The following is a 23,667-nucleotide window of genomic DNA, read 5'->3' on the forward strand; positions in this document are numbered from 1 at the left end:
TAAACTAGTCGAGAAATTTAAGTACAAATTAAAATATCAATCCCTAATCTAAAAAAAAAAAAATTAAAGAAAAGAAATCAAAACAAACAAAATATTAATTTACTTTTTCTTCTTAAGATTTTAATTTATTATTTAACTATGAAAACAAACAACAAATAAAACGTAGCCATAAGAAATTATTGCCGTATTGTTCATTTCACTACATGCACATAGTTCTAAAATTAATTAATAAAACAGTCAAACACGTACTAGCAGGTGTATAAATATTTTTCCTGTATGTACATGTACTTTCTAAAGAAATGTTGCAGCTTATGACAACTTTTAAAATATACTAGTTTGTTGGAAAATATGAAAATTATACTTTTTTCCCCTTCCCTGTTCAACAATTTCAAAAATTAGAAGATATACAGTGAAGCCTCATTTATCCGGACGCTTTGGTTCCCAGGCAATTTGTCCGGATAGCATCCGGATACCTGAATCAGCAGTTAAACAAGACAAAATTACATTTACAAATTCCGTTCCAATGAAAAGTCGTCCGGATACTGAAGCATCCAGATATCTGGGGTCCGGATATCTGAAGGTCCACTGTATAAGATTAAAGAACATATCTCAAGTACATGTACTAGTAAATAATAATTTCACTATGTGTCACAATGTATCAAATAATGCATTCATGAAAATATGTATTATTTGTTATTTTTGTAATTTTTGTGTTGGGGGAGTGTTATTTTTTTTTTATTTAAATCTTGATATTCATTTTGTTCCAACTTATAAAAGAATTTTAAAACTTATATGGATATTTGTAGTTTAATTACTTTGCCGTGCGTTTCGATAACGGAGTGTTTTCTCATCCCGCCATTCGCAGACGTACTTTTAGACACTTGAAATCTAATCCCCCCTTTCTAATCATCACTTCTAGTGAGGTGACAGTTAAATATTTACTGTACACGGTTCCCACTTGAAAGCTGATACAAAAGATCGTAAAATTTGTAACGTATTTTTTTTTTCTTACAACTTCATTTGAATACAAGACTAGAATTCATAATTAGAAGAGAAAGAGAATTCCTTTCTTTACCTGGTCTCAATGTACATAGGTGTTTGATTTATGTATAGGGTTAAATACTGATATGGAGGCCAGATGTATATTAAAAGTCCCCGCCGACTTGGAACACCTATTACGAGGGAGCGGGACTCTCATCAAAGGGAACTTCCTACTTTTAAAAATAATTCTTTCCATTCTTATTTTAGCGAATCTCAAGTCTGAATTCGATATGTAATAAATTTCACTGGAGGAAAGAGAAGAGAAATATTGCATTTATCTAGCCTATCGAGCCGGGTTTCCTTCTCAAACACGCATAGCGGCAGATCAAAAACCCATTGAGGATAAAAAAGAGAATTCAAAGACGGACGGGTAATAACGAAAAGTAAGTTGACACGAGACTTTAACAGCCCGGATAAAATAATGGTGGAAAAATAACAGTATTCGATTAATGTCCCTTAGGATGTAAAAGCAGTGGTGAAATGTGATTTGCAGTTTATGAATTCTTCATCGGAAAAAAGTGGGCTGGACGATCGGAGTGTCGTAAATAACTCGTCGGTTTTACGACCCAGACCGGGGTAAAACTGATGCGCAGCGGCGCGGCGGAGTCATTGGACGATGAAAAAATTCTGGGTTTTTCTGCAAGAGTTTTCTTCTTATTTTTTCAGTTTGTGAATGTGCATCCAAAGTTAAAGAAGTGGGAAAAAAAATATTAAATTCTTTTGTCTTTCACGAGAGATTTTTTTTATTTTGTGCGTGTGTGTATATATTATGGAATACTTCAGTCCTTGGTACCACATTCTTAGAAGTCGGACTATGGAGTAAAGGACTGGAATCACACAACTTAGAGACCCCCCGACATAGAGATGTGACGGTCGTCTACAGTATGAGACAAAAGTGTTCAATGATTTCATGAGATACGATTTGGAATTTATTATCGAAGTGTAATAAGCATGAGACATTACAGACAAACTGTGGCGTCGTCACTCTTCGTGATTCTATTAATTTCTTCCAGGATTGCAGCAATCCGATGGCTGTAAGTATATTTTACTTTCTCTTTTACTTTTAAGTTAAAAAGCACGAAGATATTTTTGACCTTATATTTCTCGCGCGCTAAATGCATAAGAAGTTAGACTGAGATCCTCAAATAATTTTAATTGCTGACAATGGTATGCTATCACTTAACATTTAACTGCTGAAAGTTTTTTTTTCACAAATATTTTAAAGCATCGAAATCCTTTACCGGTAGTTCAGTTCTCATCTAATAAAAATAAGCCTAGCCAAACACTTACCAGTGAAAAATATTAAAATTATTTCGGCTCATGAATTACATGTACCCCTCCTTACCCCTGAGTCCCTCTCTCCTAACCCACATCAACCTACATGCATCTCCTTTCTTTCCGTTATCTTCGAAAAGCATGTCAAAAAGTCTAGGTCCCACGACGTGATTATAATGAGAGTATAACGAGATAATACGAGATTAAGTCAGACAATTACTTGATACTTTCCCAAATGTTTTCCTTCATCGGTTCTGATTGGGATTCCTCGGCATTCTTCCCTAACATTGTATAGAAAAATCCTGAGAATCGCTCTGATTAATGTATTCTGTTTTAAGAGCAACCCTTTTTCATGTCGTTCTTTATTTTTTTTTTTAAGAGTCAGTGTAAAAAGGTAAACAATATTCTATACAACATATAATGAATAAAGCTTATAGAACGGACGTTTAGAGCACGATCTAGTTTGTATATTTGTAATATAATCAACGTAAAATCGATCTAGTCATTCAACTCTTCAAAGGAGGGCATGTTACATATATTAGGTTATCTTACCCGGAAATGATTGCTACTTTTTAATCCTATCTGCTAATTTAATGTATGAGAATGTGTCACATATTTAATATTTGTAACCTGTATTTCTAGACACGGTAGAGTGATAAGTCAAGAAAATCAAATGAAAATTTCAGTAAAAAAATGTTTTCAGATTGACACAAGGGTAACTCGGGAGACAGTGTTTTATTAATATTTTTATTTTCTTAATTTCCTTTATGAAATTTCATACATATGAAGAATAGCAAGGAACAAACACGTGCACCTAGAGAATGATCGGGCATATCAATAGTATGGTACAAACAAGAAACCACACGTAGATTTAAACCATTTATATAAAAGGGGGTCATATACACACGAAAAACAAGTATGATAGACTGTCAATGCCTCCTCAACAACTGAAGGAAAATATTTATGTTGATGAAGTTGTTTAGTGTCTTTAAATAAAACTGTCCCACGTGTTGTTTTATCGTTTGTATCTGCTCAGTCGAAGACTTTCTCTCTATGTAAAATGTATAGTACTGAATATATATATAGGTGCACAAGTGACCGCATTGACTAGGGTCCCCTTAAATCTCTCCGATCTGACAACTTTTGTCTGAGGGAATTTTTTTTACTGTCTGTGTGTATATATAAAGATTGTATAGTAAGAAAACAGAAAATCATGATAAACTCTCTCTCTCTCTCTCTCTCTCTCTCTCTCTCTCTCTCAGGCATTTAGCTTCGTTCATTCACTACAAAGGTTGACAAAAACTTGTCACTTGATTTATTCGCAAGCTTTTGATCTCACTCGTGTTAAATCTAGCAGAAATTGAATTTTTGTTCAGCTTTTTTTCGTATTTCAAAGACGTTTTGCTTTTATTAAAGAGAAGAATTTGGAATGAAAGACAACCATAAATTGGGAGGAGGCCCCTTTGCGTTGAATGAATGCGTTTTGTCCTTAAAATTTAAATCAACCAATAAACTTTTGCAATGTTTGCTTAAATCACATTTTTTTTCTCTGCCATGAAAACGATTTAGCAGATTTTCAAAGAGACATGTTTAGGAATCTCTTGGCTGTAATAATTAGCCAGTTTTCATGTCGCGTTCTATCTTTTAATTGAATGTTACTGTGTCTGATAGATAGGCGGGTAACAGTTTAATATCTGTAATTCATCAATAGTAAAATATCAGAATTGATATCATAAGATCTCTCTCTCTCGTTATATTAAGGGATATAGGCATTCATTTGATTTAATGTTAAGGACCCCTTCCGTCTCGTAATAAAATTAAAAGCAACAATTAAGATCAAGGAGGACAGAAATTCAATTTACCTGAAACTGATAAAGGCAATTTAGAGCGCAATACAAGTAGATGATAATCTAATTACGACAGGTGCTGACATTTCGAACCTCGGACAATAGGCTCCGGGGCTCAACTGGTCATAGCACAAAACCCGATAAAAGCCCAACTCGTAAAATTTGTCGGTATCGCACGGAACCCCAACCTATGCTTGGTGGGTGGGGATCATAAATTCGTCTGGGGCCAAGAGGACGAAAGGTCACCTTCTTTATAAGTTTGTTTTATATTTAATTTCCCTGTAATAATGACCTAACCATTTCCATTCTCACACCTGGAGGGATTGTTACAGGCGACTGACAGTAAGTGGTTAATTGTCGAAACAATTAGAAGGAATGGGATAATTGATAATACTGCAGTTTACAAGAGTTTACACCGCTATCCGTACTGCTTTTACATATCGTGTTAATTGAGCGTAATTGTTCACCAAATTTTTTTTACCAATAACACGTGAACAACTAAAATAAGTATTAAATTGGCAGACATTCACATGTCAACGGTTTAAGTTCTCTTGAAATATGTAACATCTTGGTTTCGCCAAAAAAAAAAAAAAAGAAATCTTTCTTTATCATGTTTATGATCGATTTCAAGTTTTAGAAGCTTAAAATATGCAGATTCTTTATATGATTTTAGAAATTTGTTTGATGGACAAAAAAAGATTCCATGAAAAAGGGAGAGAATTCCAACACCTTCCTTTATTTTCATCACATTCTTTGGCCAAATTATCGCTGCAACAGCTACACTTCTTCAAGCTTCAAATAAAAACATATTATAGACCCTTGTATTGTGTAATCGGCGTAACTTTAAAGCCTTAGCTCTTGTATCATCAGGTTTGATTATAGCCACTTGTTAAAACAAATTAGATTAGATACAGATATACACAGAGCAGATAAAGGATGGTGCCGCATAATCAGGAAAACGGGCCTATTTGTATAAACTCTCATGTATGAACAATTGCAATTTTGAATAGCAATCAGGTAATTCAATTTCGTTTTACATAGTACATTGTATTTGTTTACATCCTTATATTCATACTATGTATTATGAGGTGAAAGGATTTATAGAGAGTTAAAAATTCGAGTTTGAATTATAGCCCAAGTGTTTGATGACAATGCAACAAGATCTCGGGTAAAAGGTCTGAAAAAAAAAGCCCGAGATGTTGCGATTTATTCCGAATAATTATTGTCACATGCAGAGAAAAACCCCCAAGAATCCAAAACAACGAGTCCTTGATAAATAAATTTGAATTTAATAACTACACACATAATCAATCTCTTAAGGCCAACAGAGACAGCCAGACATTCCTGTTATCTCCTGACTCATTGGACATGACAAACACAGACATTACCTAATTTTTAATGTCCTTGTGGGCGGTTGTTGGATGACATAGTGGTTAAAAAAATAACAGGGGTTAATTAATTAGACAACAGGTAAAGACTGCAGTTTTAATATATAATTAATGCACTGACTTTGTCCTAAGCATTGTCAAGTAATTTATATTTAGGGGGATATTAGCGTATCGCCGAGAGAGAGAGAGAGAGAGAGAGAGAGACGTTGAAGGATGACGTCATTCCCCGCGTTGACAGGAGGTGAGAACCAGTTTATCAGCTGTCAATATGTGACGTCACACGAGGCATCTTAGTGGAGGGAAGTAATTACCAACATTAAACCGACACTTCTTTTCTCATCTGAAATGGGTAAGCTGACGGGCTGAAATTAAATTTCAACAATTTTGATGCACTGGCGAATGTTCAAATTGAATTTGAAAACAGATTGTCAATCGAAAGCAGTGATGTAAATCAATTAAGGAGACTCTGTATCAAGTAGTGCGAAATGCAATAGCCTCATTAAAATCTTTTAAAAGCGTTAATTTTTTTAAAACTAATTACGAGAAATTAAGCTTTTTTCTATTTTGAAATGAATGAGAAATTAGACATCTCTTACTCGCCCTCAACTGTTATCTGTAGAGAGACGCCGCATCTTGTTGCAATGTTTTCATAAAAACTGAAAACCCCTGGATAAAAAGTTCAGATAAGAGATCCCAACTCAGATCAACAGATTTGAAATTTATAAAAGTATGAAAACAACGTGGAAATCGTTAGATGACTTTCTTGTTCGGGGGACTAGTAGTATAGCCCGTTATACCGAACTTTCATTCCTGGCTTCCTCCCTCATTCTTCAGCTGTTAGACATAACCCATTCATTTTCGCCAAACGTCATATTTATAAGAGTTTATGAAAGTATAACGATAAGCCGAAAAGACGTCTTCGGAGGTTTAATTTTCAACAAGTTAACGATTTATTCTTCAGATAGTATCAAATACTAGAAAAACCTACACACAAAAAATCGCTAAGATATAAACATACATCATTCAGTAAATGATATTGTAATAGAACCACGTGTGCTTCAAGAGAGAGTCTTTGTAAATTATGAAAGTCCGTAACATGGGTTGGCAATAAATGCCAATCGAACGCAGTTTTCTGGAAGAGATCTCGGCAGATCTCGCCAAGTCTCACGTGGCTTTTTTATACCCCAGCACCAGCGTCTGCGAACACTCAAAATCTTAACTTGTTTTGTCAAAATTTATAGATCTATCTTGTAAAACAAATAATATATTAGGCCAGCGGGATAATAAACTCTGGGCTCTGGGCGAGCTAAATGGGGTGTCGACGTTAATGGCTCACTGCGAGGTTTCGTATTCTAGTAAATCATCCAGCTGTTGAAACGGAAATCTCGCGAGAATTCGCAATTTTATGACAACTTTATTCAAATTGAATATTTCATTTTCTGGTTCCTAATAGTGACCAATGTACAAAGAGTTTGCTTCACATAACTTACTGGTATTAAGGATACAATAACTGCAGATTAAAACCTACCTATAATTAAATGGCTTACGGTTTTAAAAAAAATCGTCAAAATCGATTAAGAGGCTGAATTGTAATTTCTCTGCCAATTTCTTTGATTTTTGATTATGCTTTTATGATTAACTTTAAATTTAAGTGACTATTACATTAACGGTGTATGTAACTATTATTTAATTAAAGTGTGTGTGACCTTTACTATGACTTTTTGTGATTACTACTTTGACTTTATGTGATTATATTTTTTGACTTTGTGTGACTATAACTTTAATTTAGTTTGACTATTACTATAAGTTCTTAAATGGTTTTTTATTTGTGTGACTAAATATATATTTGACTATTACAATGACTGTGTTTGACCATACTTTGACTTTGTGTGACTATTTACCACTTTTCTGAAGTAACATAACAATTTATCCATACATACAATTATACATGTACTCCCCCCCAAAAAAAAAAAAGAAATCCGTGAAAGAGAGTTTTAGGAGCAATGTTTCTTTCATTTATACATGTATAATCTAGAAAATGGAATATAATTTACTTTTATATTTATAAAAGATTTTATTTTGAAAATTCTATAAAAGTAGAAAGTCTTATCTTAAATGGAAAGATGAAGGATTGGCGAATATATGAAAAAAAAGCTGACCATAAAATATTACACAACTTTCTATACGATTTATACATTCTCTTCAACAGTAGTAGTGTGTGTTATTTTCATTCATGTATTGAATCAAAAATCAATCCATGAACTGGAAAGTCTAGGTGACACGCTGTAATGATCTGTGCCAAGGAAACAGGGGATTTCTTTTTCTGAATGAACGGACTTAAAACGGCCTCTCCTGTTTGATATCCGATGTTTGATGTGAAAAATATTCCGGGAATCCTTCATGCAATGCGGAAATGAGTTTGACTTTTTATAGAATAAGGCCTTCGGCTTTGATGTCAACGCATGTGTCGAATCTCTTTGCGATAGCATACAGCTTCTATCCCAGTAAAAGTGCATCGAAAGTATATCACATCTTCACTGAGAATAATCAAGTGAAAACAGCTGCATTGTACTAGAAGACTTTTATGTTTCTATTGTGTAATTTTCCAAAGTGGACTTATTTCCGGGTTAAGAGTTCAAATCACCCCAGATTTGACCTCACAAATTTAAATTAATAAAAAAAAGTTCACCACATAAAAGAAAGCGTAGATAAAACTTTAATTGAGCGGTTATTATCACATTTTGTCTAGACTCTGGATGCCGAGGTTTAGATTTCAATTTGTCTGTTCACAAACAGGGCATACAATGAAATTAATGCAGAGAGACATGTGCCTTTTCATCCTTTATGATAAGGAAAAACATTCAAAATAATAATGTGAAAGAAAAACACTTCCATTGTCATCAAATTCAATCATATTATTTAAAAAAAGTGGATTATAGATAAGAATTAAAAAAAAATTTTCTTAGAAGTTTTCAACAAAATTGATTATAGAAAATGCTAGCGTCAAAAATAGTCACTATGGTAAAAATGAAAATGCGAATTCCTGTTGATAACTCAGAAATCTACTATATTTACTTTATAATTATGTATTTAAATTTAACTTATTTGAAAAAAACCCAATCCTACAAGGATTGCTAGCGGTATTTCATCTACTGATGCTCATAAAAGTTTACTTTTTCGCAACAATCAGGATCTCGAAGTCGTTTTCGTTCGTGCTGGATTACAATTGTTGAACAAGAATTCAAGACGTTCATCAAAATGTCGTAATACCAATTAAAATCACAGCGGTGAAAAGCAACCCAAGGCTTGTTTCAAATGCCTAGCATTAAATTCTATGATGTTTAATTAAAGAAATCTGGGGTACGTAATTGATAAGTACACGGTTTTAATTTGACATATGTAAATATCTCAATATTTCAATTTGAAAGATGATGAGCACATGCCCGAACTTTATTGTGATTGGTGCGAAATGCGAAAAAATTAAGCTGCTATTTCATTATGTATTTTTTCACTGCAGATTAAATTCGTGACTCTCTATGAGGCGATAAAAACAAATTGCAGGATATTATCTAACAAATATTTATATTTGCATAGACACTAAAATCCCCGCTGTTTTCAATGTGTGTAAGGTAGACGGGCAAAATCTATTGTTAAGTAGTTCTTTGACACAGTCGGATCTTGACAATTCAAGCTATTCAATTACAATTCCAGTCTACAAATGATTTCATGGCTGTATCTTGATATACCTGTTACAATTATTCTCCTATAATTCAGATAATCAATTTCAAAAGAAGGTGTCAATGTGCCGAAAGAAAACAAATATTTAAACCCACCCTCAGTGTTTAGAAGGTACCCCGCCCCACTTTCTCCAAGAGGGTGTCAAATCAAGTAATCATGGACCAAGTAGGTAGAAAGGTCGAAATACCCCATTCCCATCCCCACCTCTTTCTTTTCCTAAGTAAAATTTTCAATTCGAATAAATAGAAACTAAGGGAAAACAAACATTTTGATATACAAAATCAAGGGTAAAAATTTGCTTAATTATATAGAGGAAAAATTCGGGACCTCAGACTTACTTCGAGCGATCAAGGACTTCGAGAGATCGAAGTTCGAGCCATTAAGAGTTACCTGTATAAAAACTCAAGTATATCATCGAAAAAAAAAATTCCCATGATGGAATCTTCCAAATCCTTATCCTAATGTAAACTGGTCCTCTCTCCCTCTCCTTCCAATGAACCCACAACTCATAAAAACAGATAATACAATGCATGTATGCACAACACATAGAAACATATTTTTTATATATATACAACACGTAAAAACCACATGTGTATAGGTAAAAAACATATAAAAACACACATTCGTATGTACAATATTTGACAAGTATATTTAACACATAAAAATACACATAGTGATACAAAGTATGTATCTGTACAACACATGAAAACACACATATGTATATATACATGTATTCAACACATAAAAGGCACATACAGTGTATATATAATATGCAACACAAAGAAAAACACCTATGTTAAAATAAAACACATAATACAATCTTTGTGTATACAACACATAGAAACATACATTATGTATATATACAACATATACAAATACATAAATGTGAGAACAACACATAGTAATATACACAAGCGTTGTTCACACGTATCAACATTTAGATAGCACTATTATCGTTTAATAATGAATTTAAAATCTGCAATAAGAAGCAATAAAAAATTAGAAAACATGTTGAGCAGAAAAGTCTGTTACATGTACATATATATGAACTTTCTAAATTTCTAATTTAGTTCCCTTCAGCAAGTTGAAATGTCTGTTTTATTTTATTTGGATTTTTTTTTTTTTTTTTTTTTTTTTTTTTTTTCCTTAAACCTTAATTGTGTACCAGCATTTCCAGTTGCAACTTAATAGTCATGTTACATTATCCTTAATATAGTTAACGTTGTAAAGCAATATATATGCATTACCAAGTTGGGTATGTTAAAATGATTAATTTTGTATCATTACAAAAATGATTAATTTTGTATCAACAAATTCCGTTCACAGATGACGCTGGGGTGGAATTTAAAGTTTTCTAGCGATACAAAACAGAAGAGCCTTTGATGTTATGTGGAGTGCCATTGAGAAGTACATCTGAACAAGGCATTTTACAAAACCTTGGTCTTTGCCGAGGGTCTTATTTACAATTGGAGGGTTCCCTAACGTGGAGGGTAGTATCGAAGTCTTAAACAGAATGATGTATTTATTGGTTGTTAATAATCATGTTTACGACTTATGTCAACAAACCCATAATGCTGTCGAGGACTTTTCGAGTGCAGAATTTCTTTTGATTTTCATCTTTAAATACTTATAAAGTAAATATTAAGAATGAGCTTTCAATTTGTGATTCATTCTCCCCCGGTGTTTTGTGGCTAAGACTGACATTGAGAGTTAGATTGTTAAGTGCAATGAAACATTACCCCCAGAACGATAATCTCTACGAAAAATATTCGAGGCAATTCGAACTTGAATATTTATGTTAGGGATGTTCTGTTTTGAAGGAATATTTTTATTAAACGATTTTCAGTTCCGAAGAATTTATACCATTTTCAGATTCTCAAATTGAATGAATAGGGGCAAATCTTGAGATTTCAACCCAATATCTCAACATGATGATCTTGAAAAATTTAAAGATTTGAATCCACATCTCAGACAAACCCTTCTGGCGTCATCCCCTTTTTACGATATCTTGCTGAATTTGTTACCATGCAAATTTTAAACAACCCCTCTGCATCAGTATAGGGTCTACCCAAACAAGCGATCTGAAAAGAAAAAAAAGCATTGGAAATTAATTGTAGTCACATTGGTTGGAATGAGCTAGATAGTAGATACTTTTCCTCCTATGGGTTATAAGTATATCACATTCGGCTAAACCTTGGAATTTAGGATCAAGCACGTATACTTCAATGTTTCCTTGAGATTTACAGGTAAACTAATGCCTTAAAGGTTTCTCCACGTGTTCTGTTGATCATGAAATACTGCGATCGAAGATGGGATGCGGAAAATAACGTGGCCGTTATGGGTTTCGATTTTACTGTCGACTTTCGACTTCTTGTGTTTAAAAAAATATTTAGACCTTGTGCTGCTTTAAAAGTTTTTTTTAAAATCATTGAATCAAATTCAGAATATCAATTAGGAACGTCTTCAGTCTTGATTTTAGTGTCGACTCCCGACTTCCCGCGTTTAAGGTGGTTTTTGTCCCATTCATCAGAGTGACACGAGTGCTTTATGTGCTGTATCTCTAGTAACTAAAGGGCAGGAATTTTTATTGGTCGGATTCTAACGTAGAAAAATGAGAACTTTATCTTGGCATTCATTTCTCAACTTAAGGATAAGTCAGGATAAAATTCCACTACATTAGATTATGTTGATATAATGAAAACTGGCCGTGTAGGAAATTAGAATCGTACACCTGTAAACATGTAACGTTAGACATTAATGAAATTATTAGAGCACTGATAGAATAACACGAGCAACTTTCGACGAATATCTTATTATCTAGAAAAAAATAGCCTTTTGCGTTTAAACAGGGTATTTTCCTTAATTAAGCTGTTACTTGACAAAGTTAAACCATTGGCGGATCAAGCGGGATGGGGGTCAGGGCCTTAATTTACTTAATATAGGAAAACAACCTAGGGTGATTTCAGACCTCCCAACTCAATGTAAGGAAGAGTCATTTACTGTTTTATATGCATGTAAATTATTTTTTCTGTTTTTATTGTTTTAGTTTTTCGATTTTGATTTTTGTAGTAGTGGATTTACAATTTCTTCTTTAGCAGCCCCTTAAACTACAGTGTAGGAAAATATTCATGGACCCTCCGATCCCTTCGTATGTTCATAAATTTCACAAAGGTGGGAACAGATTGATTTCGTATTAAGAACATTATTGTATGTCAAATACATTGTAAGACCTATCTCCCATAGACTGTGGGTGTATTTTAAATTTTGGCCAGATGTGTTTTTCAATTAATGATCTAACCTGTCCCTGAACCTATATGTAAGTTATGTTATGCAACATTCATTACCCTTGGATTTTGATTCTTAAAAGAAACCATTAAAATTTCTTTTCGATGCATAAATCTAAAAATTATACAGGCAGTTCATAGTGGAATATAGATATATCCCATAAATAGTGCAAGGGTCAAGAAAAGGGAATAAAACTTTAATGTCTAATGAACCCCGTGAAGTTTTTCGTTTATTTTATCAATAAATCTGCCGTGTTAATGCTGGAATTTATGTTGGGCTTGTATTTACATCACAAAGTTTAATATGACGGTATACGCCCGTTTATCACCAAAAAATTCACATATAAATCAAATTAATTAACATCGGTCGAATAGTGGGCTTTACCATGTAGTTTATATAAATAATGGATAAATATTGGAAACTTAAGTCCTCAATTCGCTTTCAATTATAGAAGAAAATTGGGACCTTTTCATTAGTTAATAAATAGATCATGAATTTGATTATTGCAATAAGCTGGTACCCATTAAAGTCATCAGACAGCACAAAATACAAGATTTGTGCATGCCCTCAAATCGATAAATATAACCTTGACTTTTATTCTTTAAAAAAAATCAAGCAGATTTTGTTGTCATGAAATTAATAATCACCAAAATGTAAAGTAAAAAATGTACACACATCCTATAGTAGTCTGAGAAATTAAGCAATACGATTTCATTTTAAGTCTTTCTGTGGACCATTGAAATCGGTGGAATCAGTTTTAAAACAATTTCAGTCTTTGATGAGACGGATACTGTCTGTGGTTACTCGCACTGTGGCCTCGGGCTATCTTGTTACTGCTATCTCTCCGGATCTCACTAATCACCCCATTAACACGATTTCCCATTAACCCCTTTTAAAACAAAACCAGAGAGAACCTACAGGGATCATGCACCCGATTTCCGACAACGCGACAGGTGTTTTCTAAAAGAAATCCATCATGATGTAACCACAGCTATCCCCTTTGGGTCTCTATGATAAATTGTAACCAAAGCTTCGTTCATTTTTATCCTGTCGACATCAAAACGTGTACAATAAATGCAGATGTTTTCAAATTTCAATATCTCTTATGATTGTCACAGAAACCGGGAATTGATGTCGATGAACGCTGCGAGGATGGGCTCTAACTTCGAATTTTTCTGGTCAATCGATTTCCTCGTCCTAATTTGTCAAAAGTCAAGGCTGGGGTGATTGTGTGCACACTTCCTTAGGGTTAACTAATAAGTGGCACACTCCCGCTTAATTAGAAAAAAAGGAAGTAAGAACACTTTATTATCAATGAAGAATTGCGTTCCTCTTTACTAAGAAATACTTCCTTTTTACTTAAGAAATTATGGTAAACTCACTTTCATAAATACACAAGACCTAGACAATACCCTTATATTTGAAACTAAGATAACTAGTATGTACCGGGGATATATAACTGTTATTTTGAATTCCGTTTTTTACAAAGAAAATTACTATTATATATCACTACTATTTGTTTATTTGTATTTTATTGTTATGACTGACTAAGATAAATGTGTTTCTGAACTGCGGAAGATTAAGATCCGACAATTGAGAAACCTCCATCGACATTTGAGAACTTAATAAGGATCAACTGAACAACAGGTCAAATAGATCTACCGAGCGTGTCCGGGGGTTTAAATCTGATGGAGACGATACGAGGGGAGTTCAGTAACCCCACCCGGGTATTTAGTGTTATCTTGTCCATATCCGGTTACAGGTCGTGTAAGCTACTCCCTGATTGGTCAATTGAGATACTCAGTAGTCAGTGTTTATCATAAGGTCGAACAGTGATGAACTGTAAAGTTCATCTGGGGTCATCTGATACCATAGCTGATGTTGCGACGTTTTAAAAATAATATACAATTTGTAGGTTAAAGTTTTAACCCCAATATGATCGATTGGTACGCTGATATGAAGAACATTAACAACAATCCGCAATTTGTCACAGTTTACACTGTTCCTTAATTTGTTCAATTATCAAAAGAGTTTCTTTTTAGAAGCATGAAATTGATAAGACAAGTTTGTATGAAAACAACATCCTCACGTAGTATTTATTGGAGTTTGTTTAATTTTTATACACCTGGATCGAAAGATCCCGGGGGTATATTGTTTTTTGTCCTGTGTGTGTGTCTGTAGCTGTTTATCTGTTTGCCTCTCTCTCTCTGCCTGTTGTCAATTTTAACCTAGCCAATAACTATTGAGTGGGTGGGACTGTGTCTTTCATATTTTACAGGTGTATTCCTTGTGACAAGACCTTTCTTTAGGTACCACCAAATTTGACCTCTTGACCTTGGAGTTTGACCGACTTTTTCACAAAAACTCACACATGATCCTTGGCCATAACTTTTGAGCAATTGGAGCTAGGGCTTTCATACTTCACATGAATTGGGATGTGTTCATCACAGTGCCATACTTCTACTTAAAAATAAAAGCATCATCCAGATTTAATACACAAAGATTACTTGTGTGTACCTATGTGTAACAGTATACATGTATATGTTTGCTGCTGGTTCAAAATGTTGAAAACAGGGACCTTCGCTGAGTTCAGGCTTGCAATATAATATATCATGCTTGAAATCGCAATAATATGACTCAGGTGAGCTAGATGACCCGAGGCTCTCATGATAAAATAAAGACATGAGGTGTACATTATAGAAAGTGTCTTTATTTTCCCTAGCTATTCGAACACTGGAAGCGACTGATGAACGTATAGTGTAACATATAATCTCTTTAAGGTGTATAGCGCACCTTTCTCCAATATTTTTTTGGGAAGACGGTCTCTTTGGAATTTTTTATGTTTAGGACTTTAATGATTTTTGTTCCTTCAACGATATTGTATTCACTAGAAGACCTGCACCTGTAGATAAATCAAGACCTGGGCATAGTTCACTCTTATAAAAAAACATCTTTACATATTTCCCGTCACCTTCTTTCACCTTTCTCTGTGTTCTATCGTCGATGGACTTAAAACTTTGCAACATTTCATGTTTTCTTGGATTAAGTTAAATTCCCTGACGACTTTCCCAGCACACCGCGTCAAGGTAATGCTTTGATTTGACACCGAAGCAGTGTCGGTGATTGTATAATGTCGTGTCGTATTGACACAGGGATTTTGTATGCAATGACAGGGCTGATCGAGTTCATAAAAAAGTCGGGTCCTAATCCCCTGACATACATTAATGCACCCTCAGTAATCTCCCGCCTTTTACGCAGCGGATTCATGTCTTAATCCAACGAGCAGATGTTAATTCGCCCTCCGAGATCTCGGGTCCGGGATCAGTGACCCCCCACAGCGAGGTGACAAATCGAGTGTGACCCGGAACAGTCGGGGGCATATCAACTTTGCACAATGCAAATAAATAAATACTAGTATTTAATTGAACGGGAATTTTCTTTCCCTCAAACCTTGGAAGAATTCAGCATAAAATTTTGTTTAAATGATTCTTATATGACTATCATAACTCCATACACAATACGCATATAGATACTAATTAGAGTCTATCCTCTCTTTTTCATCAAATATACTATAAAAGATTATGCTAAAAATAATACTTTATTCAAATTAAAACAATATTGCTTTCCCTTCAGAGGGAGAAATTGTTTAGATATAAATGCTAACTAGTACTACATGTATATTTTTTGGATGCGAGACTACAGTCGGTGTGAAGAAAAAAAAAGATTCGCTGTACAAGTATATACGTATTAAAATAAACGATAACAGTTATTAATCATTTGAATATTTAAAATATCAATTCTTTTAATTTTTTCAGAACTCTTTATCAAAGTAAGCAGAAATCTTGGACTGACGATAAAAATTGTTCGAAATCTCTGGGACTTATCGGCAAGCAGAGCAAACAGTGTAAACAAAATCTGGACTTAATGGGAACAGTTGCGCACGCAGCTTATGTTGCCATGGATACTTGTCAAGGGCAGTTTGCAGACAGAAGATGGAACTGTTCGTCTGTTCGTAGGGCGCCAAAATTATCACGTGATCTCACCAGAGGTAAATTCTTCGTCCTTTTCAGTTTACAATTACAAAATTACTGCTCTGCACACGTTCTTGTTAAAGATAGAGGACCATTTCGAGATGCATCAAAGAATTATCATCGTAATTGTTTTAAACTTCTTTAAAAATATTAAAATTGCTAACTCAACCATATATCTAACAGGCGCGTAGCATCGTTTTTGGAAGTGGGGGGGCCAACCTGAGAAATTTTTTTTTTACATACCTGAAAAGTTGACAAGCAAAAAAAATTAAAGGGAAATAAAGTTGCCCGAAGTCGAAAATCCTATTTCGTGGGGGGGGGGGGGGGGGGGGGTAGTGGCTAACTTTTTTCAAGACCAACTATCTTTCAATTCAAACCTTTTGGGGTAAATTTTCTTTATAACACAACCCTTTGCTGAAATGTGGGGGGGCCAACCTTCCTTCAGTAAACATTTTCTATCGTAAAGGTAATGTCGGGAGAAAAAGTGGGGGGCCAGGCCCCCCCGGGCCCCCCCTGATACTACGCCCCTGTCTAATATATAACTCAACTTGACTCAACTTTCAAAATAATACATTAACTAAAAAGATTTTATGTTTACACAAATACAGTAAAATGAATGCAGATAGAAGACATGTAGGAGACTATTGTGAGAATTCATGAAATAATGATGTGTTAGATTTTATTATAGACCGCTTGTCTGTATCTACTATCAACAATACACAGGTATTATGTTATTGACACGGTGGTAATCTCTCTTAATAGAATGGTATCCCTTTACTGAAAATTTAATTAAGTCCAAAGATTTCTTTTAAAGAACACATGTAGTCAATAAAAGATCTGGCCTTGCCCATCACACCTTGGATGAGAACGTGACGAAATGCTATAAACTGTATACCCTTCATTTACAGTGGTTTATGAAGCATTAAAAACTATCTGCCTTATAATTTAGCAGCCAGAAAATAGAATATTTCCTGCATCTTTGACAAAAATAAATCGTAAATAAATTAAGAGTGTATAAAAGAGCTGGTGCTGGGTTCCGTCTCGTTTAGAGAATAAGGGTGCGAAACATCTTACATAACGAAGAAGTATGGTCATTATACATGTACAAGTACCACTGTTCTGAAATTCAGTAATTTATTTTCTGTCAAAGTTAGTGAGAGAGAGAGAGAGAAGGTACATGTACATGCTATAACATTGCAATTATTTATCAATCAGATATGTTAATAAAAGAGTACAGTTACTTTGAGAAGGCTCAGGTATAACATAAAAGTTCACGTCTATAGATTATCATCTATTTAGATTAAGGAGTTTATATATTCTTTTGTTTTGAAAAATATATATAACAGAAAGCTTAAGATTATCGAAGAAAGGGTCAACTTAGCAATCAAAGTCAACAAAACAAGAAAACTAGAAATGCTTAAAACTTAAAATGCGTTTATTATCTCAAAATTTCAAATTCGATGTAATTTTTTTTTCTATATAGATGGAAAGTGACAGGTCGCTATTCTGTTATTTTTTCAACGACCTTTATAGACCCCTAAAGTTATTTTAAATGACCTTTTTATCCTTTGTGCATTTGCTAATTATGATGTGAAACAAACGGTATTCTCAAGGAAGTCGTTTATGAGGATTTGTATTTCTGCAAACATTGAAGCAGAACATTATATAAATTGTGAAAGACAGGACATATAAATCTACCAATGTAAAAATAACGCGGTATCATCTCTCTGATTTATTCTGTTACCAAGCCGGAGATAAGCTCCATGATGTATTTGACTTTTAGTTAGGAAATGTTATCTTCCGCTAGGTGTTGAGGTGGGATTTCTGCGTCTTGTTAATCTGTAAATAAAACGGAACGAGTGCCATTTTCGATTATTTATGAAGACCTCTCTTTTGCTTATTCTCTCTGTTTATTGTCATTTTCTAGAATCAGAGATTCATAAAGCAATGTCTGATTGAGAGGCGGCAAAGAGGAAGCACATTATTGGCGCGAAACCAGGCATAATTTGCCAATAAATAATTCTTACATAATTATTGTCCTTCGGTGTTCTGTCTTTAACATTATTTGAGGGTATTATCTCAAATGAATGAGAAATGATTTCGTAAACAGATCTGAACTTGATTAAACTTTAAATAAATCTTTATCACTATGATTAATTATAATGACAGTAATATGAAATACAGCATACTACTATGCTAAAATTTTTCTGAGTATAAATTAATACCATCTCAACATATTCCAGGAACCAGAGAGCAAGCTTATGTATACGCTATAGCCTCGGCCTCTCTCGTGCATTCCATTGCACGTGCATGTAGTGTGGGAGTGACCACTAAATGTAGTTGTGGAGCTCTCCCTAACCACCCACCCCAAGAGGAATTTAAGTGGGGAGGTTGCGGGGACGATCTGAAATATGGACTCCACTTCGGCCAACAGTTCACTGATGCAGAACTGATGAAGAAAGGCAAAATTAGAAACTCCAAAAAGTCAAAAATGAATAGTCATAATAACGCCGCTGGACGCTTGGTACGTTTATTATATTTTTATCATTATTTCACAAACTTACGTAACGTCATTGGAGCACATGACGTAATGAATCTTGTACAGGTCCTAAATAGTCTGTAACTGAGAATATTAGAAGCACGAATTTGTAATCTTGTAAATTCTGACCTAATATTAAATGAAAAATCCTTGCAATCTTATATTTCGGATAACATTTATGAATAACTATATTTCTGAGCTAATTAAGGTGTTTTATAGTCGTATAAATTGGTTACTGAATGATGTAATGTCACATTTTTACCTTCCAAGTAAATAACTTTTCGGATCAAGTAAACATGAAAGAATATGAATCTGGCTTTCAGTTTTCAGTTTGCAAATTCCAGTACATGTAATTTACCTGTCAGTGATTTTATAATTTTTGAAAAAAAAGTTTTCAAAAATTCCCTTAAGATATATGTTATAGGTAGTTTGTCTATTTTTCTGAAGATGTTTTTATGTTAATTACTATTGTTTTACAGATTGTAGCCCAGAGTATGACCACAGCGTGTAAATGTCACGGAGTTTCCGGTTCCTGCTCCATAAAGACATGTTGGAGGTCACTTCCGGATTTCTCTGTGATAGGAACCACCTTAAAAAATTTATACGCCAATGCAGTGGAAGTGCGGAGGAAAAAACGCAAAAATAAGCGGATATTTGTCCCCGTGAGACCTAATGTACAGAGTGTTTCCGAAAAATCTCTGATTTATTTTACAAAGTCCCCAGACTATTGCAGTCCGGATCCTAAAACGGGGTCAGCCGGAACTCAAGGGAGGTTAGTAATGATAAACAAATAATAATTTTAAAAAAATATTACAAAATCAATTTGACTTTATTAATAAGTTCTATATTTTTGCAATGACTTACGATAAAGGACTATTTTCATATATAACAAAACATTAAGTTTGATCTCTTCTTGATATTATGCGATGTGTCTTGCTTATAGTAATCTGCTGGTGCGCTGATGGGCAGTATCTGTTTCATTTAAATGCACTGCTCGTCCACTGATGGCTTATAATTGAATTTGCCTTCTGTCCAGAGTTGGACGAATCTTTTGTGTCTTAAACACATTTTATGATGATTACGATTGACAATAAGAAGAAAGAGACCCTTCTTATCTTCCTATTCTAGAGAACTGGGTTCTCAAAAGCGACCTTTATTACCTCTTTGCCCTAGAGAGCCGAGTTCATGCTCACAATATTCTCAGCGATACCATCAGAGAAGCCCTCGCGTTCTTTTAAAGTGATAAAAATTTCCCCTCGTAAATCTGCTACAGTTGTGATGTATTAATCATACGGACTGTGATTAAGGTGTTAGCAAGCGTGAATGAAAAATAAATTAAGTCTTCTCAGATTTAAACTTTTGACTGATTCAGGTCTTGTATTACATGCAGAGAGAATGTAATCAAAGAGAGATAACTTCTGAACTGTTTTCCGTATTAGATAGAATACTTAATATATATGTAACACAGGATCATCCACGCAGCGGACGATGAAGGGTAGCTATAATATAAATGTCAGAATTCATCGCTCCCCATGCACTGAAGACGCGAATAACCAAATATTCGTTTTTTATCGTCTTTCATGAAATCAACTCTCTTGAAGACTTTTACTTAAATTAAACAATAAAATATTTACATGGACTGGATATATTTTTTTCCTTTATTTATAAAAAACAATTGCGTTTATCAGTCAGTAAACATCACTAACTAAACCACCTGCTTAGATTTCATGGCAGTGGCTATTCCATTCATCAGACGTACAAAGGTTTACCGATGATGTAATGAATGATTTAAAATGATGTACCGATAAATACAATAGTTAAGCTACCTTATTTATCCTATATTAGTAACTACTATATATGATTATTTGAACATATATTGCTAAAAACACTTAAAGATCTTTCTTTGAGTGTTAGTACGGGAATTAAACATTGAAGCCAATGGCTTACATGGGTAATGTTTTATTCCTGCAACAGCTGCGTCATTAATTCCCTTACTAACAAAAAAAAATAACGCATTTTATTTTTAGATAAAATAAAGTGTATACTAGTATATCATTAAAAATTACCCAGAAAATTACAAATAAGCAGTGAGAAATGCAGAAAATGACGTATAATTGTTTGATTTGTAATTTTATCCTTTTGTTGTAGGTTTTGTAGGAATGACAGTTCCGGTTGGGGCGGATGTGACGCAATGTGTTGTGGGCGGGGCTACCGCAGCTTCACCAAAAAAATAGTAGAACGATGTGAATGTAAATATTACTGGTGTTGTTACGTCAAATGTAAAACATGCGAAAAGACGCTCCATCTAAATGTTTGTCGATAGTTGTACAGTGTACTCAGTTTAAATGAAACTCTTCTACGGGACGTGACCGAGATTGCGCTGATATTCAAGGTACCTTTTCACTCAGATGCTCTTCTAAAGGTGTGGATGTATTAAAAAAAACTACCAAGCTTATAGTGAATGAATTTTGATCACAGGGAGAACGGTGAACTTGAACTTGGAGTCGTTAATGTGAGCGTAGAGCTGGAAAACTCAATTTTAGCCAGTGAGATTGCACCTACCACAAATGGTAGCTGTTTAAAACCCAATCCTGCAGTAATTAAACTCGAGCATAAAGCGAGTGATTCGAGTTCTACAGCGAGTGATTCGAGTTCTACAGGTGGAGAACTGGAACAATAACTGTGGAACTACTCAACTCTATGTTTTTTTTTTTAACTTGAGTCTGTAGGTTTTAACTTCAGCTTAAACTACCTGTCTGAAGCTTATAGTCCCAAGCTTATAGTGAACTTAAGCCTATAACATATGAACTCGAGCCCCTAGCCAGTGAATTTGAACCTATATTTCGTGAACTCGACCCCCTGGTCAGTAGACTCGAACGTATAATTGTGAACTCGAGCCCCTAGCCAGTGAACTCAAACCTATAATTTGTGAACTCAAGCCCTGAGTTAGTGAACTCGAACCGATAATTTGTGGACTCGAGCCCTAAGTTAGTGAATTCGAGCCTGTATCATTAACTCGATCTTCGTGTTGCTGATGAACACTAGTTTAGAGCTGGTTGTATTATCTGCAAAGTTCAAGGTCACAATTTATTAACAGTGACATACAAGAATACTGCCTACAGATGTTATATTTAATTGAAATCCAATGTACATTGTATGTAAATAAATGAAATTTATCTCTTTTGTATAGGAAACAAATTGTTATCATTTTTTGTTGATATGGAATTGTAAATATATTGTTATATTTATACTCTTTACAATGTCATATAAGCATGTACAGTGTACAGCTATTTGTTACTAAAGTTATTTTCATTGGAAATCATCGATTTACATAGGCCTTCAATTTTTAATTACATACATGGGTCGTATATGTACAGTATATGTTGTATACTTGTTATAAATGATTTTTTTTTTATTTTTAGAATGTCATGTTGTATTAATAATATAACATTATCTTATCTCTTCCTTAATGTTTATCAATGATTATATATTTTTTTCTTTCCTCTTACTTTTCACCTGGATAATTACTCAGTACTATATACAAGTATAAAGACGTAATTCTATGTTTAATGTCATTGGCGCGCCTTAGTACTAGTTTTCAAGAAATTGAAAAAAATAGCATATTTAAAATATCTGTATTACCGCTTTTGCCTTTAGTTTCAAAAACTAAAAACTCCGTGCGTTCTACGAGAAAAAAAAACATTATTTTGTCTCAGTATGAGATGTATTTTGGAATGAGTAAAATAATATTTCTAACTGACAGATTTATCAGATATAACCATTTACCGATACTGTTACATGTTCACAAATATCAAAGCATTTAGATTCAAGTAAATGGAAGAATACTCATTTGAATGTTTTATTTTGGTTCATTTTCCCCTCTTTCATTTGGTTATGTATTTTAAGGTGACGTTAAACGTAGAATTAATTTTATCCAGCCTTATTTAAAAACGTTTAATTTCTTTAAGTTTAAGATGTCCTTCAATCGGTGTGAAAACCACACATTAAAGTAGTTTTACGAAAATAATGTTTTAAGTACCTATAATAGTAGAAAATGATCTACAACTCTACATCCGGTCAACTCTACATCCGGTCTTCTATAGTTAAACACCAGCATTATGCTCATTGTTGTGACAAAAATGTCTAGTAAAATGAAGTAGATAAAATGAAATAAACGTCCTTATATTTTTACATTGGGTGTTTGTCTTTATTGGAATCTACCAAGTATAAAGTGATTTTCAATGTATTTCAATGGATTACAGTTATAGTTAATATTTAAGGTTGTGTTCATGTAAAGGAGAAATGATGTTTGTTTGCCCTCCCACGAATCGGAATGAAGAAAAAAGGGTCGGTACATGTAGGTAGATGAGATTCTTTTCGGAAATTTCAATCTGGAATGCTGAATTAAAAAAAATAAATTCAAGAATGCATTAAAAAACAGTTACTTCCTGGAACTTTTTTCAAAGTCACTTTTAGCCTTTCGGCAAACTTTGGCTGATTCCATCACCTTCATCATATGAGTT

At 33.9% G+C, this 23,667-nt stretch overlaps 1 protein-coding gene across 1 annotated transcript; it reads left to right on the forward strand.

Annotated features, from left to right (window-relative positions):
• The first annotated feature begins 1,200 nt into the window (after positions 1-1,200).
• LOC134235939 (protein Wnt-11b-2-like) lies at positions 1,201-21,864 on the forward strand. The gene is made up of 5 exons (XM_062718119.1): positions 1,201-2,075; positions 16,390-16,622; positions 18,849-19,129; positions 19,624-19,916; positions 21,293-21,864. The coding sequence occupies exons 1-5, from the start codon at positions 1,993-1,995 to the stop codon at positions 21,465-21,467; spliced, it is 1,065 nt and encodes a 354-aa protein (XP_062574103.1). The 5' UTR covers positions 1,201-1,992; the 3' UTR covers positions 21,468-21,864.
• The last annotated feature ends 1,803 nt before the right edge of the window (positions 21,865-23,667 follow it).

Source organism: Saccostrea cucullata, unplaced genomic scaffold, assembly GCF_032062105.1.
Source record: "Saccostrea cucullata isolate Sc308-1 unplaced genomic scaffold, CSIRO_AGI_Scuc_v1 ctg1034, whole genome shotgun sequence".
Classification (NCBI taxonomy): domain Eukaryota; kingdom Metazoa; phylum Mollusca; class Bivalvia; order Ostreida; family Ostreidae; genus Saccostrea; species Saccostrea cuccullata.

Coding starts and splice junctions, on each gene's coding strand:
- LOC134235939 (XM_062718119.1), top strand. CDS start 1,993: ATGAGACATTACAGACAAACTGTGGCGTCGTCACTCTTCGTGATTCTA. Junction 16,623..18,848: donor ATCACGTGATCTCACCAGAG/GTAAATTCTTCG, acceptor AACATATTCCAG/GAACCAGAGAGCAAGCTTAT. Junction 19,130..19,623: donor ATAACGCCGCTGGACGCTTG/GTACGTTTATTA, acceptor ATTGTTTTACAG/ATTGTAGCCCAGAGTATGAC.